This window comes from Apostichopus japonicus, chromosome 12 (genome assembly GCF_037975245.1).
Source record: "Apostichopus japonicus isolate 1M-3 chromosome 12, ASM3797524v1, whole genome shotgun sequence".
Classification (NCBI taxonomy): domain Eukaryota; kingdom Metazoa; phylum Echinodermata; class Holothuroidea; order Aspidochirotida; family Stichopodidae; genus Apostichopus; species Apostichopus japonicus.
Genome location: NC_092572.1, coordinates 6,430,692 through 6,448,663, shown reverse-complemented (window position 1 = coordinate 6,448,663; position 17,972 = coordinate 6,430,692). Strand labels below are relative to the sequence as shown.

At 35.8% G+C, this 17,972-nt stretch overlaps 1 protein-coding gene and 1 long non-coding RNA gene across 9 annotated transcripts in view; both read right to left on the bottom strand.

Moving 5' to 3' along the window:
- The window catches only part of LOC139976861 (uncharacterized), a 52,496-nt gene that overhangs the window by 18,493 nt on the left and 16,031 nt on the right, over positions 1–17,972 (bottom strand). For 2 of the 8 annotated variants that reach the window (XM_071985711.1, XM_071985712.1), the window contains one exon: positions 17,629–17,811. The exons of 4 other annotated variants lie outside the window; for them this stretch is intronic. In XM_071985711.1, coding sequence (XP_071841812.1) covers positions 17,810–17,811 — 2 coding nt within the window. In that variant the 3' untranslated portion in view covers positions 17,629–17,809. Of the gene's footprint in view, positions 1–17,628; positions 17,812–17,972 lie in introns of those variants that run through there. 2 more of the 8 variants (XM_071985708.1, XM_071985710.1) reach the window with 2 other exon arrangements.
- Positions 11,691–17,645, bottom strand: LOC139976866 (uncharacterized). The gene is made up of 8 exons (XR_011796300.1): positions 17,629–17,645; positions 17,083–17,192; positions 16,696–16,863; positions 16,125–16,213; positions 15,582–15,719; positions 14,781–14,877; positions 14,385–14,487; positions 11,691–12,959 (listed from the first exon to the last, which is right to left on the bottom strand). It is a non-coding gene; the product is annotated as an uncharacterized lncRNA (long non-coding RNA).

Sequence of the window (17,972 nt, the reverse complement as noted above, 5' to 3'; positions counted from 1 at the left end):
TAGAACCACTGTTTTTCAGGAAGTTACTGCTGACTCTAAATCTCTGTGGGACCTACTTAAAACCGTACGATCTCCGGACAATGATGAAAAACAAGCTGTAAGCAGAGAAATGGCAAATGAACTAAATGTTTATTTCGGACGTTTCAATGATTCTTTATGCTTAGATGTACCTTTGTCTTTGCCTGAATGTACGAATAATGAAAACTTTAAATTTGAAGAAAAGAATGGTACAAAATGCCGTAAGTCTCTGAATAATGGAATAGCTGGTGGCTCTGACAATACAGCTTGGTGGGTATATACATTTTGTGCGGATGAACTATCGGGTATTTTAACAACTATTTTCAATAAATGTACAGCACAATGTGAGATACCGGCTAGGTGGGAAAATGCTATGACAGCCCCTATACCCTATACGATCGGTAAATGATTTTAGACCAATTGACGTTGCCTGTATAATGGATATAGCAATCAATTTGCTTATAGGAAGGGGTTGTCATGTATCGGTGCTGTTTTAACACTTATTCACAATATTGTTACAGGATTAAATAACAAAGATACTACAATATTTAAGGTCTAATTTCTTAATTTTTCCAGTGCTTTTAACACGGTTCTTTCAAGTCGTTTAATCAAGGACATGCAAGGGTTCGTTGAAGAGCCATGGTTGTTACATTGGATATTTAATTTTATGAATGGCTGATCTAGACAGATAAAATATTCTAAAGGTCTGACGGAAAAATCGAAAATAAATGTTGGTGTCCCTCAAGGCGGTCCTCTGTCTATATACTGACGAAATACGATCTACTTCTAAATGTACTGTGGTGAAATATGCTGATGACACTGCTATAGTGTGCAATGTATCAAAGCGAACGCGTCAGGCTGACCAAGCAAGTTATAAAACTGCTGTATCAAATATTGTAGATCTGTGTGATGGAAATAATCTAGGACTCAATCCAAAGAAATCTAAGGAAATGGTGTTTGAGAATATAAATATGAAACATGAAGTTCTCGTATCATGTAAGTTAACTAAAATCTCAATTAAAGATTCAGAAGTAATATGTACTCATCATAAAGTTTATCTACGTGTTTTTGTATTGCTGATAAACTGAGTTTCACTGGTCACATAAGCAGAATACTTAAACGGGTGTACTTCATAGTCTCAACTCTATCGTATATAGTTTATATTTTCAAGGAAAAGAGTTTTCACTGCCAATATCTTACCACACCTAACATATGCTGTTTCTGCTTGGTGTCACTTTTTACTAATAAAAGATAATAAAAGAGTTATTACTTTTTAAAGTATTGTCTAGAATTTTTAATATAGATTTTAACTTTCTTATGAGCACTGTGTGCTGCTAAACATGAGTTCATTAGAAGTGTAAATTGCATACAGAGAAATGACAGACATTCTTTGCATACCGAACTTACCTCTCTACTTCGAGAAACTACTAGGTATAATTTGAGAAACAAAGCAATAATACCAAAATTTAGAATTAATGTGTATAGAAATAGTTTTACTTATCGTGCTGCTATTTATTTACAAAATGGTAAACTGGATAATTTATTGTAGACAGCTGCACTTGTACGTTTTGTATATTTATATTTATACTTTTCGTTTTTGTGTTTTGTACACTAACATTTAAAAACAAAATTGTCTTGTTTCATACTCAATTTTGATGTCCTATTTATAAATATTTATATTTATACTGGAAATAAATAAATGAAATGAAAATGAAAAACGACAATCGTGATGTCACTTTTTCGAATCATGTTCTCGCCAAAGATGCCACTGCTATTTAAATGCCTCGTAACTATTTAAGAAGAAACTTATGAGCGTCTTAAAATGAATCAAACTGAAATCCGACATCGGTCTTAAACTTTGAGATCGAGTGATCAGGTTTATTTATAGTCACATCTCTACTGTCTACTCGCGCCTGATAGGATGCAAAATGTATGCACAAAAAAAATGATATTTTAGATGTTGTAAATATATTCTGATTGGCCCAGTGTTAGTCATAATAAGGGTATAATTCACAGGTGTTTTACGACAACTTTAGGTTCTACTTCAACATTGCAAAGATGTATCGTTTGTCGAAAGATGATATATGAAATTCCTTTGACAAAATGACATCATAAAGTTACATACACATTTATTTACGCCAAATACTCTTCGATTCCACATATTTCAAAGAGAATTTTATGATCAGCGAAAAACGGGAATGTTAATTGTTCAACATAACATAAAAATACAATACATTGCATTCCCTGCTGATTTCTCGTAAACAATCGAAATGATAAGGCTTCATCTTAATTTCACTAGTTGGAGGAATTTATACTTCCACTTTCAACTGATTAGAAACACATCGTTGAATTGGTGACTTTTGTGAATTTGGTAACTTTATAATCTTACAAGTTATTTCAAGTTATGACAATGCTGTGTTTTACATTAATCTCTTTCCGATTATGATTTATTATCAATAAAAGAAAATTAAGTGCGCATTCTAATCCCGATCTTTTCTCTTGCTCTTTACATCCTCTTGATAAGAGAGCCGTGAATCTCAATGGCACAGAGTTTTTTTATATAAAAAGAAAGTACTCGAAACAAGATGAAATGCTCGAGAAACTGCTGGGAAGTTCTATTATTGGTTGTTTCAGACGGGTTCATTTACTGCCAACGTACACTTTTCTCATTTCTTAAACAAAATGTATTTTATGAAATAAATAATTGCATATTCAAAGCTATCATTTCACTTCACGTCGATAGCGACGTATTCATTTACCCGGAGAGCGGTTTCCTTACTTTCTTACAAATGAAATGAATTGGACACAAATTGGATATAATTTGTTATAATACCTTCTCTTATTTAAGTCATACTTTAAGTGTTACAAATGCTTTCAAATATTTAATATGTTGAATATAGGTTCTTAAGAACAAAGGGAAATGAATTTAAATACTCACACTTGATGTTTATCATAACAACATTACTATCATCAAAATACAGAACCGTGTTGTTAGCTCGACATCTGTATGCCTCTACCTGTTTACTGTTTTCAATATTGACGTAGAATTTCCAGTAACCTGACGTCGTTCAGTCGCAACACTATCTAGTGTAGGGACCACATCCATTACAGTTTCCCAATTGTTCAATACCTTTTTCTGGAGATAAACATCAGGGATGGGACGTCCGTAGGTTGAACATTCGATGACTACTTGGTAGCCTCTATTGTCGAAAGTCTGTTTCGAGTACAGTACAACAGTTGCTGGGACTGAAATTTGAAAAGAATCACAAACATATCATTAATATAATCTGTCCTAGGTACCAAATCCAGACACTTGGGAGGTACTGTTTAAGCCAGTGTTAAAACTAATGTAACTGTATTACACTACATTTACTACGCGTTTATAACCTTTACTTCAATAATGCCAGAACATTTTTGAAACAAACATAATTTGTAGCATAATTTAATAATACAACAATGCTAATGTATTTGAATTTTGGAACATCAAATTTGTAAAGAAAATACACTAAACTTTGTAGAAGTTCTACTTTGTTTGTCTCAACAAGAAATCCATTGTTCTCCTATTGAAGTATTAAGCAATCGATCGTCGCTATAGCGATATCATGGTCTACAGGTTGGCCTATGTAAGCAGCATTATTGGTAATTAAATCGGGAGAAAGAAGCCAAGAATTTTGGAATCGACTCATATGGGAGGAGGCCGCCCATCACTTTCAAATAAAAACTTGTAATCTTCTTTTACATTATTTTTTCCAAGTCATAAATCCATGAAATCTTCATGTCAGAAAAATTGAGATGGAAAAACGTGAGTTGTTTTGATACTTGGAAGTGGACACAGTTTTGATTGTAGTCACCACTACAGTCTACAGTAACATACAGTAGGTCGATAGGCCTAGCTCTCAAGGCGGGCATCAAGAATGTGGTCGAGTTCGCCTCTCGTAATTTGGCCGTTGTCATTGACGTCAAACTATATGACCAAAAAGTCCAACAGAGACTGACCCAAGATGAAGGATACCACATAAAAAACAAGTTCTTAGGTATTCTATGACATTACTAAACCTTGCAACGTCGTTCTTTCGACAAACAGACAATGAGCGCTAAAGGCAGCACTAGCAGGATAAAGTGTAACCTGCAGAGACTATTCGTGGCAAAGTAGTTTAAATGCAAGTGATATATTTGTTGTACCATGATTGATATTGATAATTGTAGAGACAGAGCAAAGATTTGAAATTAGGAATCGAAATTAAAACTTCCATTATTGAGATACTGCGTCATTGATGATCTTGTTATAAGTTCTTACATGTTTTATATCCATAATATCATTTTTTATTAGCCTGATTTACTGTTGCATGAGGGAAGGAAATAATATGGCCCTTCTGATGTATCCAAGATGCGTGGATATGTTTTGTACTCGTTTTTAATTCACAGTTAATATGAAACTTTATATAAAATGGAGTTTATTCACGAAAATAAATAAATGTAAAATAAATGTGACTTATTCTTGTATCATAATAAAGTTCAGAGTCGTTTATTGACTAGAGTTGATAATTCAACTGTTGAAAGTCTTGTTATTCAGAAGAGAACCACACGTATTGATGTAATATATACAACTTTCAATTAAATGATTTCAATAGCGCCACCATTTTAATTACAGCGTATGATTTAGCAGATTAGAGTACTACATGAATGGATACACACACAAGAAGGCAGTTTCAGTAGACAGGGTGTGAAGTTATATATATATTCCTCGTTCGCGAATGAGTAACTGCTACCTATCCATTTACTTATTCAACAAACGTAACACCTAATGGTTAGATGAAAGCTTTCTTACAAGATGTTCAACATTTGGTCGTGGAAAGAGGTATATATATATGGGTCATATGAACTCTTATGACAAAGTAGAAGGTACCATAATGCATCTTGCCCGGTCCAAAGAGTTTTTGACCAATTAAAATGACAACTACTTCATCATTACTTAAATTAATGTAACGGGACCTGAAAAAAATCACTTTACTCCCTAATCAAGACTAGTACGCCTTGGACCACCTAACCAATGGGTCATATGAAATCTTAAGACATTGTAGAAGGGTACCATCTTGCGTCTTGCCGGTCCAAAGAGTGCTTGACCAATTAAAATGACCACTAAAACATCACTTCGTAAATGAATGTTATAGGCCAAAGACCTGAAAACTCCTTAAGACCCTAATCCAAACCAGCACGCCTTGGACCACCCAACCAATGGGTCATATGAACTCTAATGCCAATGTAGAAAAGTGCCATTATGTGTCTTGCCAGGTCGCGAATATTTTTTCCAAAACTGAACTGACACTGAAATTATTTCCTCGATTCTGATTGGCTTTCAGCGAACATGTGATATACTTGAGTATTCAACATGGATCCCTCCATACTCTGTTCGATATTAGTATGATGAACACGAACATATTCAAGATATTCACATTAGCAACTTTTCAAAACTTTTTGTAGGTATATAATCAGGTGCGTATCCAGGGGGGGCGTTGGGGGCGCGCGCCCCCCGGTAAGAAAAAGAGGAGAGAAAAAAGAGAAGAAAAAAGGGAAAAGGAGGAGAGAAAGGAAGGGAAAAGAAAAAGAAAATAGAGAGAAAAAGGAGAAAAGGAGGAAGTAGAAGAGAGCCAAGACCTCGGGAAGAGAAAGAGGAACAGTCATAGTTAAAGCGCTGATCCCTATTATATACACAGGGTAGCCAGTGACAGATCAAGGATTACGGAGGGGGTGTGCGCCTCACCCTACCCCTTACACCAACAACTCCATTTTTGACGTTTTTTCCCTCTCTCACTAATGTATCTATATAAATACTAAATATGGTCTATCATAACGCGTGTGTGTGTATGGACGCCTTGAACAATTGTACAATTGTGCTATATGGAACCAACTGTGGCTGGTCTTGAACTCGACGGGGTCGTCGGGAACATGACGCATTTCGGGAAGGGGGCGACCGCCCCCCCCCCCCGAGCAAATTTTCTTTATGACATCGCTAGTAATTTCAAAATAGACAATGCTTAGATGCAACTTACAAGGCCTGGGAAGTGTCATTTCCAGCGATCTGGGAGGCATTTTCGGCCAAAATTTTTCTTGTACGCTTCGCGCCAACTTATGGTGGCGCTTCGCTTAGATAGTTTGCATACAGGCTTCGCCCCTCTCTTGGCAATTACTCGCTACACGCCTGTTTGAATTTGTAAAGCAAAGAGCAGATATAACATCATATCAGTGAGCATTGAAATGCCTGTTCCACGATGAACAGCCTCAAAAACTGTCTATGTGTGTATTCGAAGGCGTAGCCCAATTGGATTTGGGGCTGTAACGACTTGCCCGAAAAAAAAGCCAAAATTTTTCGCGCGTTCAACACATCGATGCCAATATCATATAAGCAAGCATCGGTCATTACATTGCATGGCATCGTGTTCCGCACGGTCCGTGAAAGTAGCACAATATACCACCGGATGCTAATGTAAACAACCAAATGTCTTATGTAGATGGAGAAAAAGCATACAGATCCATTTATGTCAAACTCTCTTTTACAGTAGTAATGTCGGCCAATCTTAGAACTTTATTTTAATTACCAAGGAGATCATTTTTAAGCTATTCATTGCTATTTACTTGTCTCTCAGTAGGTGCCCCCAAAAAATGGGAAAACAATTGGTTGCTGGGCGGGGGGTGGGGGCTGCAGCCCCGCCTCCTACGGGACCTACGCCTATGTGTGTAGTGTTCGGTTTCGATATACCTGATATCGGAAATATCTGCTATTTTTCATTTCCTTCAACCAAGTTTTATAATAGCCATAATAAGAGGTTGCAATATTTCTACACCAATAAATTAACTGTGTCTGAATTTTCGAAAATTTCCTCACCAACATTCTTCATCATACTTTCCTCTACTCGTGCAATTTGTATCTGTTTATTAGGGGTTGAAGAAGGTTTTTCCCTATTAATTGTCCATAGATTGAATTTTGTGCAACATTATGGGTATGTTTTCAAGTGATTTTTATTCACGAGAAATGTGAATTTTCAAATTCTCAACAAATAATGGGCTTAAAACCTTGAAAAGTGGGGCTTTCGGATATTGTGGGCCGTGACGTAGAATCGCCTACAAAAGCAATGATCCATAGGACATGCAATCAGGTCGAACATGATGTGTGACTGGTGACAATCTTCAAAAAGGTTATGGATGGAAAAAAAAATTGAGAAATACTTGGTTCTCAGGCAAAAGTGTACATTTGGTTGGTCATTTTCAAGCCCGAGAAGTGTCATTTCCGGTGATCTGGGGGGTATCAAAACCAGAAATTTTCTTGTACGCTCCGCGCCAACTGATGGTGGCGCTCCGCTTAGATAGTAATTCGCGCCCCCCGGGTTAGAAAATCCTGGATACGCGCCTGATATATGAACGAAAGTATATAGTGTTCTTAACACAATGAAGCGACTATTCCCAGCTATTGCGCCCATTATAGGCAGTCCTCGATCGTTTGTTTACTCGCTTGACTCCGCTCTACACAACACATTAATGTAGACAATTATATTGTGTATAGTATACAACACAACAAAACACAGTGCATTTGTAATTGTATACATTTAGCCGATATACATATGTACGAGCGTCTTGTTCGATCCAAAGAGTGCTTGACGAATTAAAATGGCCACTAAATCATCACTTAGTAAATGAATGTAACGGGACATGAAAAACTCCTTAAGACCCCAATCAAACCAGCACGCCTTGAACCACCCAACCAATGGGTCATATGAACTCTAATGACAATTTGAAAAGAGTACCATAATGCGTCTTGCTCGGTGCAAAAAGTGCTTGACCAATTAAAATGACCACTAAATCATCACTTCACAAATCAGTGTAACGGGACCTAACAAACAAACCGTAAGGCCATAGTCAAAACCAGCACTCATCGGACCACCCAACCAATGGGTCATATGAATTCGAAGGACGTTGTTGAAGAGTCCCATAATGTGTCTTATCCGGTCCAAAGAGTATTTGACCAAATTCAAATGACTAATGCACAATCATTACCCAGTAGATTCATCAATATTTTTTTTTTTTTAATCTTTACTCTACTGTACCGGTGTGGTGATATAAAACAAAAGCAACACATTTGGCGCGCAAGTTTAATGCTAATTGGTGGTTTACTATCATCAGCATACAAAGTTTCTTTCCCATTCCGAAGAAACACACGCGCATTTTTGGGGGGGGAACCTTAGCGAAACTTCATTTCTCAGAATGAAGTGATTTCTGTAGACTGGCAACCGTTTATTTTTTAATTATTCGTTCATATAACTTAATTTCATTTCTTTTATTCGTTTCACACGGCACACATTTACATATTTAAAGAACAGAGACGTTTTCTTGCCTCTCTCCTTGAAAGTGGATGTGAACGCTGTTACCCCCTTCGTAGATTCTGAAATATTCCACTGCTACATTCTAGAGCTGACAAAGACAATCAGTCATCTCGGGTCAAGCGGAGGTAAACTTACTAATTTTAATAGTTTATTTAGCAAATAATCCTCAAGTGAATAGTTCTACCCAGACATACATTCTTTATCGAAATCTCTTTCTGATTTATTTATGATCTCCATTAGTCATAGTTGGTAATGAACCAATCCAAGTTACCCTATAGTGCCATTCTATGCATTTTGATTTTATCGTGTTCCCATGCATGTGCTTGTCCTTTCTTAGCGATTTTTCAATAGCAAGTTTATACTTGAGTGTATAAAGCAGATTCACCAAGCAGTTTCACTGGGTTTATTCCAACTAAACATGACCAGAGTTAGTGTGAGTTTTTAGTAAATTTCCTTTTATTCACTTTTACCTAAATATTAATTTTAACTTCCATAATCTTACTATACAAATTTTACTCAATACACAATACACATTAAATCCATTAACAAAAGTGCCAGATTTTAGGTCAATTAAGCGTTTGTTAAATGAAGTCAGAATTACACTTTCTAATCACTTACAAGTGTATTTAACGATTTAACCTTTAAAAGGCTAAGAGTTCATATTTATCATAGCGTGATTGCTCCCTTGCGTAGAACCATTAACATTCTTAAGTGATAGATAACTGAAAGAATCTGCAGCATGTTGATAGTACTTTAACTGCTTTTTGACATTTGTATTCCCAAATGAATTAAATATCAGAAAAAGCCATTTCCTTCTTTCCTTCTACGAATGTCTCTGACCCACGTTAGAAGACTTAAAGTGACATTGTTCAATGTTTGAACGTTACTGCATCTGCCATTAATGCATGAGAGTCTTAAGAGATGGTTTATTTCTTGATTGTTGGTCCGGCTGTAAGCTTCAGTTGAGCTTTTAAGACAGTGCATGCCTGCTACAAACTGCTACAACCTTGCTACACCCCTGGAAAGATGCTGTCTCTTTATGCAATTTTGTTCAAATAACTGCCACATTGCAATTTTCCACTTTGATTAAGCCTGAAATTTCGTAAGTGATTTGCGCAAGTTAAAATGTTATATATATATGCTGACATATCTATGAATTCGGAATTCATTTAGAGGTAGAGGTAAGTTTCTAAAATTGTAAAAAAGTTTCCTACATAATTTGGCCATATATATGAAACGAGTTCTCTATTTTTCATTCCTTGAGGGTCCAAAGTGCAATTTGTAATGCTACCGGTTGACACTAAACGCACGATACATAACATATGAGATGGACATTAATTTAAGAAGTGATGATGCAGTGGTCGTTTAAATTGGTCAAGCACTCTTTGGACCGGGTTCAACGCATTATGGTACTCTTCTACAATGTCCTTAGAGTTCATGTTACCCATCGGTTTGGTGATCCAAGCTTGCTGGATGGGTTAGGGCATAATGCTTTTTCGTGGTCCCGTTTTATGTAGTGATGATTTTGTGGTCATTTCAATTGGTCAAGCACTCTTTGGACCGGGCAAGAAGCACAATGTATTTAGAGTTCATATATGACAGGTTGGTTGGGTGGTCAAAGGTGTGCTGTTCTTGATTAGGGCCCAAAACCTTTTTATTCCTTGTGCCGTCATATTAATTTAATAAATTATGATTTAGTGGTCATTTTAATTGGTCAAACACACTTTGGACCGGACAAGACGCATTATAGTTCCCTTATACATGTCTTTAGAGTTCATATGACCAATTGGTTGGGTGGTCCAAGGCAGGCTGATCAGGGCTCATTTCTCTTTTTCAGGTCCCGTAACATTATGTTAAGTAGTGATGACTTAGTGGTCATTTTAATTGGTCAAACTCTCTTTGTGCCGGGCAAGACGCATAATGGTACCCTTCTACAATGTATTTAGAGTTCATTTGACAGGTTGGTTGGGTGGTCCAAAGCGTGCTGGTCTTGATTAGGGCCCAAATGATTTTATTTGTTGTCCCGTTACACTAATTTTATGTAGTGATGATTTTGTGGTCATTTCAATTGGTCAAGCACTCTTTGGACCGGGCAAGAAGCACAATGTATTTAGAGTTCATATATGACAGGTTGGTTGGGTGGTCAAAGGTGTGCTGTTCTTGATTAGGGCCCAAAACCTTTTTATTCCTTGTGCCGTCATATTAATTTAATAAATTATGATTTAGTGGTCATTTTAATTGGTCAAACACACTTTGGACCGGACAAGACGCATTATAGTTCCCTTATACATGTCTTTAGAGTTCATATGACCAATTGGTTGGGTGGTCCAAGGCAGGCTGATCAGGGCTCATTTCTCTTTTTCAGGTCCCGTAACATTATGTTAAGTAGTGATGACTTAGTGGTCATTTTAATTGGTCAAACTCTCTTTGTACCGGGCAAGACGCATAATGGTACCCTTCTACAATGTATTTAGAGTTCATTTGACAGGTTGGTTGGGTGGTCCAAAGCGTGCTGGTCTTGATTAGGGCCCAAATGATTTTATTTGTTGTCCCGTTACACTAATTTTATTAAGTGATTATTTAGTGGTCATTTCAATTGGTCAAACTCTCTTTGGACCGGGCAAGACGTATTATTAGACACTTCTGCAATGTCTTTAGAATTCATATGACCCATTTATAAGGTGATCCAAGGCGTGCTAGTCTTGATTAGGGCCTCAATGGATTTTATCAGGTTCCGTTAAAATTATTTTAAGAACTGATGAAGTAGTGGTTATTTGAATTGGTCAGGTATGGTTTCTAATGGGGCAGTTGAGGAACATCGAGAATTATTATGTATTGTCCAACTGTTATATAGTGAAACTTTTCATCTTCGTGTACTGTATACCAGGGCCCTTTTAAGAACTTTTTCATGGGTGGACCATTTCTCCAAAGGAACCATCTTGACACTTTGTAAGCGGAGCGCCACCATCACTTGGCGTGTAACGTAGAACGATTTGTTTTGCTAAAATGAAAATGTAAAATCGGTTTGTAGAGGGAAAAGGGACTTCACGTTACTTTCCAAGCTCTGCTTTATTCATCGTTTTACACAGGTAAGTGAAGATATAAAAGCACGCTAGGGCATTCTGATGGTAGCCATAGCTTAGCTGAGGGTAAGCCATATGGGGAAAACAGGTGTAAATTAAATTGTAGGATTGTATTTTTAATATTGTTCGTCACGTCTAAAATATACCTAATTTTTTTTTGGGGGGGGGGAGGGGTGAGCAGCGTGGGTGGTCCGTAAAGGTGTGGCGGCCCCTAATTAGCAAGAAAGGCCCAGGTATATTCGTACATTCAGTGGCTCAATATTAATAAAGCATTGGATCACTGATATAGTGGCTAACAATGAAGCTAATAGGCCTACCTAAAACACATGGACGTAATAAATACATTTATGAACAGTAGTATATTAGCCTGGCACACTATTCACGCATGTTAAATCTTGGGAGCTTTCTAGGTCTCACGCATCTCCTCAATAGGCGAGGCGGCAATGGCTGAAGTCTCAAGGAGGGAAGAACAAAGTACACAAAATATTTCCAAACACAAGCGATAACAATTGACAGAGTAAATTATAGAAATTAAGATATTTATAGATCAGAAAAATCACATAGCAGATCTAACTTCAGAAAAATGCTAAAACTAAGTTAAAAAGCGCATCCTGTCCAAGTTTTTACTTTATTGTAGGCCTACATTCACTTAGGAAGCGGAAGTTGAATTCAGCAGGTAGTTTTGGCTAGACTGAAAAATATAAACATGACAGGTTGAAAACAAAGAGTTGGTGTGAATTAATAACCTCTCCCCCCCCCCTAAAATGACCACTTTTATACCATGACTTACATTTGGAGTAGAGTAAATACAAACCAAAAAATCACATGCAATGAAAGGGATAAGGTGGATATCTACCCCAACAGGTGATACTAAAAATAACAAGCAGAGTGGGTTTTCAAGATACTTTTTTAGTAACTCCTGTCTGAGGTATAACATTTTGTTATTAAACATCGCTATCAATCCTTTAATGGTTTCTTAGGACGCATCGAATATTACGGAATACAACATGTACATTCACGCATTAATGTATTTACTGAAACAAACCAATTGCTTGGGCAAATTATATAAATCACTAAGGTGTTTTATAGTGTTGATTAGATTAATAACGACTTGTGTTTAATTCATGAAGCCGATGTGTTGGAAATTATCGACATAAAAATATACCTTGAAAGGAAATATATGAAAGAGATGTCTAACTCTGTTTCAGTATTCACATTAATGTTAAAAAATAGTTAAATTTTTAATAGGGTTGTGAAATAAGTGTTTAGAGTTATCCTGTGTACAAATTTAGCTGGAAAAGTTATAGAAAATGTCAATTTTGATCGTTTAACAATATTTGAGATTTCACATGACAATTGAAACTATGGGATTTGTTTAAAACGCCGATGGAACGTATTGTCGAGATGATTCCAGCAGATAAGAGAGGTCTTTCACCATCAGTTACCATTCTTTTTCTTCGGTTGCTTTTCATTAGACCTAATCCTGTGTGGAACAATTATAAAACATGGAAACGTTTTGGATATGCTTAATACCAAGTTGCAAGGGTAAACAAAAACAGGGGCTTGAGAGACAGGTGGGGAAGAAAGGGGCATTCTTATCAATGTACAATTTCATATTCCTCATAATACTTAAAGTATAGTTTAGAGAGAAAAACAAAATAATCTTATTAAAGCATTGCAAACAGCTAGAATGGCCTGCTTAGTAGCCTATGAGCATATCTCTTTGAAGTAAGATTAATAACGCGGAAGACATGTTAACAAATGAAAGCTTACATTAAATCTAGTACCTACAATCAATTATTAAACCTTCTCAAAGTGCGGCAATATATATTTTTACAAATACTTCTCAAGTTTTCTCTTTGGAAGGGACGTATTGTGGTGGGATTGCAACCGTTGTTGATAATTTCGCTGATGGTAACAAGTAATGAAGGAAATTAGTGGAAAGCTAATGTTTGCTTGCTTGGGGTATAGCCATTGACAAGTGAATTTTATTTCATAGCTAAACAATATCGAAACTGTTCTGCAGACCACTGCATTACATCTACTTCGAAGTCCATCGCTTTTGAAGAATTGCCAAATGAAAAGAAGAATTGGATAACATGTCACGTCGCGACACGATTCTAAAAGTTTGCTATATTGAATTGGAATGTGTACCATTAATATCATGTTTTCTTTGTACATAATCACAAGAAAATAAACGCAGTACTGTTCCAACTTTCGGCTAAGGTATATGTCTTTATGGGGCAAATATAGTTGAGAAGTGTTGTACATCTCCAGGCAAGTCTTTATCTAATACTCGCCAATACTGACAAACAAGCACATGAAGAACCCCTCAAATTAATGACATGATTTGAGAATTTATATATAATTTATTTGTACTTTTTTACTTCCAATGAGGTTTTATACTCACAATCAACCGAGAAAGGCATGTGAGCCAAGGCGGATAAAGAAGAATAAGTAACGCTACTGATAATTGAAAACGTAATATGAACCTACAGTTACATTAGGAAATGCAGAGTTCAAGCTGCCATAGCTTAGTCAACCTAGCTCCAACCCTGTCCCATTCTCTTGGTAGTTTCGTTACAAGAATAAAAATCAAACCTGCTATTTGTCTTTTCATCGGTGCTACATTAGTGTTATCAAATAACTGGAATAATGACTTTTGTCATATTGAGTAAAAAAGCCACAATCTGTTAAAGCAGCAAGGAAAGGAGACTAACAATATGAATCGATTATAGGACATAATGGGTCTCGAATCCACAATTGCATCAGGCAGTATACAAAAGTGACATCCAGTGATTTATTTTCTATCAGTATGTTTGCACTTTTGCCATACAATGAAAAGATATTGTCAGTATAATATATAGGAATTGTGTATGTGTAATGATAACATTAATATCAATCTTACTAGTCTCATGTCATTCAAATATCCTTGAAGAATCATCTGTAGACTCTCGAAAGATGGTCGTTAGTCTATTGCTGGATTCCACATCGATAACATAGCACCAAATCTAAAGAAAGAGAAAAATTTCCACTAAAATACATTATATTTACTCTTAAACATAAAAGATCATACGTGATCTTCTTTGTCATATAGGTTTTTCTGATAAATGTACTTCCCTAACCAGACGTATTTATTATTTATAAAAGCATATTTATGTTAGCGCTTTACATGGTTTGTAGGCCTTTTTGGTATAGTTTCAAGTTAATTTTCACATAATAGTTTTATTGGAGAGGGGAGTCACCTCTCTTTAAGACATTTCTTAATATTCTTTTTTATCGCATGACAAGAAATTATACTTGCATTCCTCCTGCACACGCCATTGGTTGTTCCAAAGTTTCCTTAAGTCTCATTTTGTTTTCGATCTCAGCACAGGTTAGACCTCCAAATGGTGTTTCCCCTAGAAATATTAAATACATTTACTTTTTGTTCAACTGTTGATTGAAATTGCATGCTTCGTATCTGATATACTATACATGTGGCTTAATACCGCACATTATTTAACAATTCAGCAGTTTACATAAAAGTTAAATTCCTTTTTTATTCGATATACTATCAATACAAAAGAATATTGCAATTTCCACCACAAAATCTCATACAATGTCAGTTTACGTGGTGTTATATACGGTTTCATATACCACAAACTATAATATCATATTATACAAATAATGAATGGTTATGAGTGCAATATGGCAAATATTTCATGAGTTGAAATATGTTTTTTTTCCATTCAATGAGGCGCAGCCGAGTTGAATGGAACTAACTACATCTTTCAACGAATGAAACTTTTGCACTATTGCACGAATGGAAACCATTCATTATTTGTTTTATACAACATTTTATATTAAGATGGGTGAAATGCACTCATGCACATATTGTTTTGAACAGACAGGTTTCTCTGCTCTCTGACCATTGAAAAAAGTGCTACCAAAAAAGTATAACCCATGGTTCTATTTCATAGAGTGGAATAGAGCGGATTTTACATGCAATCAACGATCAATGGACCAATCAAATGACCAGACAAAAAATAAGGTGTTGTATAAAATATAATATGATATAGTTCAGTCTCTCTTAAGTTCCATTTTATGATAAACTTTAACATACTTTAGCAAAGTAACTTTTTCGCACATCTAAAGAGTAGATTTCCCACAAAACAACGCCAAAACTCCAAACGTCTGACTTCTCCAAATAATTACCAATAAAGACTGTCTCAGGAGCAAGCCATGCTATTGGTGGAATTTTCTGAGCAACAAGACAAAATAAGTTGTTTTTTAACATAACAAATACATATTGTGTCACATAACACGTGATTGTGTATGGGGCCCTACATGACTGCTTTGTCATAAGTAAATGAGATTAGCATTTTCCTAGTTAGCGTAATTATTAAGCTAACTCATATTTTTTTATCAGAGTTAGTGCAATTGCCTACAAACTGATAAAGGTGTTAATGAACATATGGAGGTAAATTTAAAAATGGTCGTAAGTTCATTTTCACTAAATGTACTTTCTTTGTATGATGTTGCATCTGGTAAAACCCATATTTTTTTTATCAGAGTTAGTACAATTGCCTACAAAATTATAAAGTTGTTAATGGACATACGGAAGTAAATTTAAAAAAGGTCGTAAGTTCATTTTCACTAAATGTACCTTCTTTATATGATGTTGAAATCATACAGTTTACATCTTTCTGTAGAACTGAGTAGTGCTTTCCTAGCTGATAAACCTGGATGTCGATACTTTCAGTGCGTAAGTAGAAAGGAATAAACATCATTTGAAAAGATGAGAAACTAGTAATAGCAAAGCATACTTCCTGTCCTAGAACAACTGTCAAATGTAACATGAGAGTTGACTTTCACTTTCGTATCACATCGGTCCTAACTTACTTCTCTCGAAAATACTAGATAACAAACACTTTGAACATAGTAGTTTGAATCACTTATGATGTTTGAAAGGCACCCTTACCCTTCACCATGGACTCCCTTTGAAAAGACCACGTTTAGTTTGAAGTTACAAGCAACTTAGTAAATGATAGCGGGTCACACCAGCCCAGCTGCATACTTTTGCATATGTACAAATAAAAAGTAAAATATTTCTACCCTGTCTGGATCTATAGGAGTAAATTCTTTAAAAAAAATATCATATGTTGTGACATATGTTCATTTAACATATCAAGAGGAACAAGGAAACATACAAACAAAATGCAATACTGTACTCTTACATTTTGCTTGGCAAGAAAGTACATTCCTGCGCAAACATCAGCTGCAAATGTGGTTAGCTGTACGTTTTTCTCGTAGTTCGGTGGAGTCACCTTATATGAACCACCGGACATCAAAAAAGTCCTTTAATGTTCCCGTTTCGATATACTCTTGTTATATAAAATAAGGCACTGAAAAAGATTTTCATGTAGATGTTGATCTATATTGTGCTATGACACATAATTATTTGTGCCGAATGAGAACTATGAGGCCATATCTCACACAAGAAAATTATCAAAATCAAATTGTAAACTAAGTTCCAGGTCTCATTTATGTACAGGTGTGTGTAACGTATCAAGGTCAACTCAAAATGATATATCGATTAATGTAAACAGGCCAGGAATACTTACCGTCTTCAATTGAAACCCCAGAACTTCAACGATGTTTTCGTGTATTTGCAACCTGATAACAGTGCTTGCCAAAGCTCGAAAGTTAAGTATTTCTTTCATACGCGCATTTTCTGCATAAAAATAGAAAGTAACCTATCTGTCTTTGAAGATATTTAAATGTATCAAACATTCAAGGCCTTAACTACGCAATTGTATCGAATACGTTATGTTGAGCCTCTCTTTTGAAAGCGTTACATTACATTTAGGTGCAGAGAGGAGTAGTTTATACGTTCTACTCTGACTTATAGACATACATTTTTTTATATCTAGACAATAGTGCCATAAGCATATACTTTGACTTAGGATACGTAATCAGGTTATTGATTTATTAGGTGTAGAATTGATCTCTTATCTCTTTGACGTTACTTTAACCTTCAAAATGGATATTTTCATCAATATGAATATGAAGTGTAAAACCTCATAAAACCCATAAAAATCATACTGTAAATTGCACTTGCTGCTGCTGGCGTTTAGCCTTGTAGTAAAAAGTCACAGATTGTGCGTTACCTGAAACAGATTTAGCGATGACTTTGGTAAAGCTCGACGAGCTGTCCCCAGACAAGAGGGTTGCTACCCAGTACGTCATTGTGCCTTCCCCAGAAAGCTGGAAACTTAACTTAACATCGTCGGCACTCAAACATTTTCGTTCGTTCTCACGATTTTAATTTCCTTTCTCTTTTCTACTTTGTCCTGTAGTACAAATAAATGTTGCCATTTTTTTAATATCTACGGGTTTGCATTTCTTACTGTTGAATACTAAAGCCTACATAGTTGATTACCAACTTCTTTGTATGTCACAACGTTCATTCAATTTAAAGAAAAGTACCATTTTATTCAACAGGATAAACAAA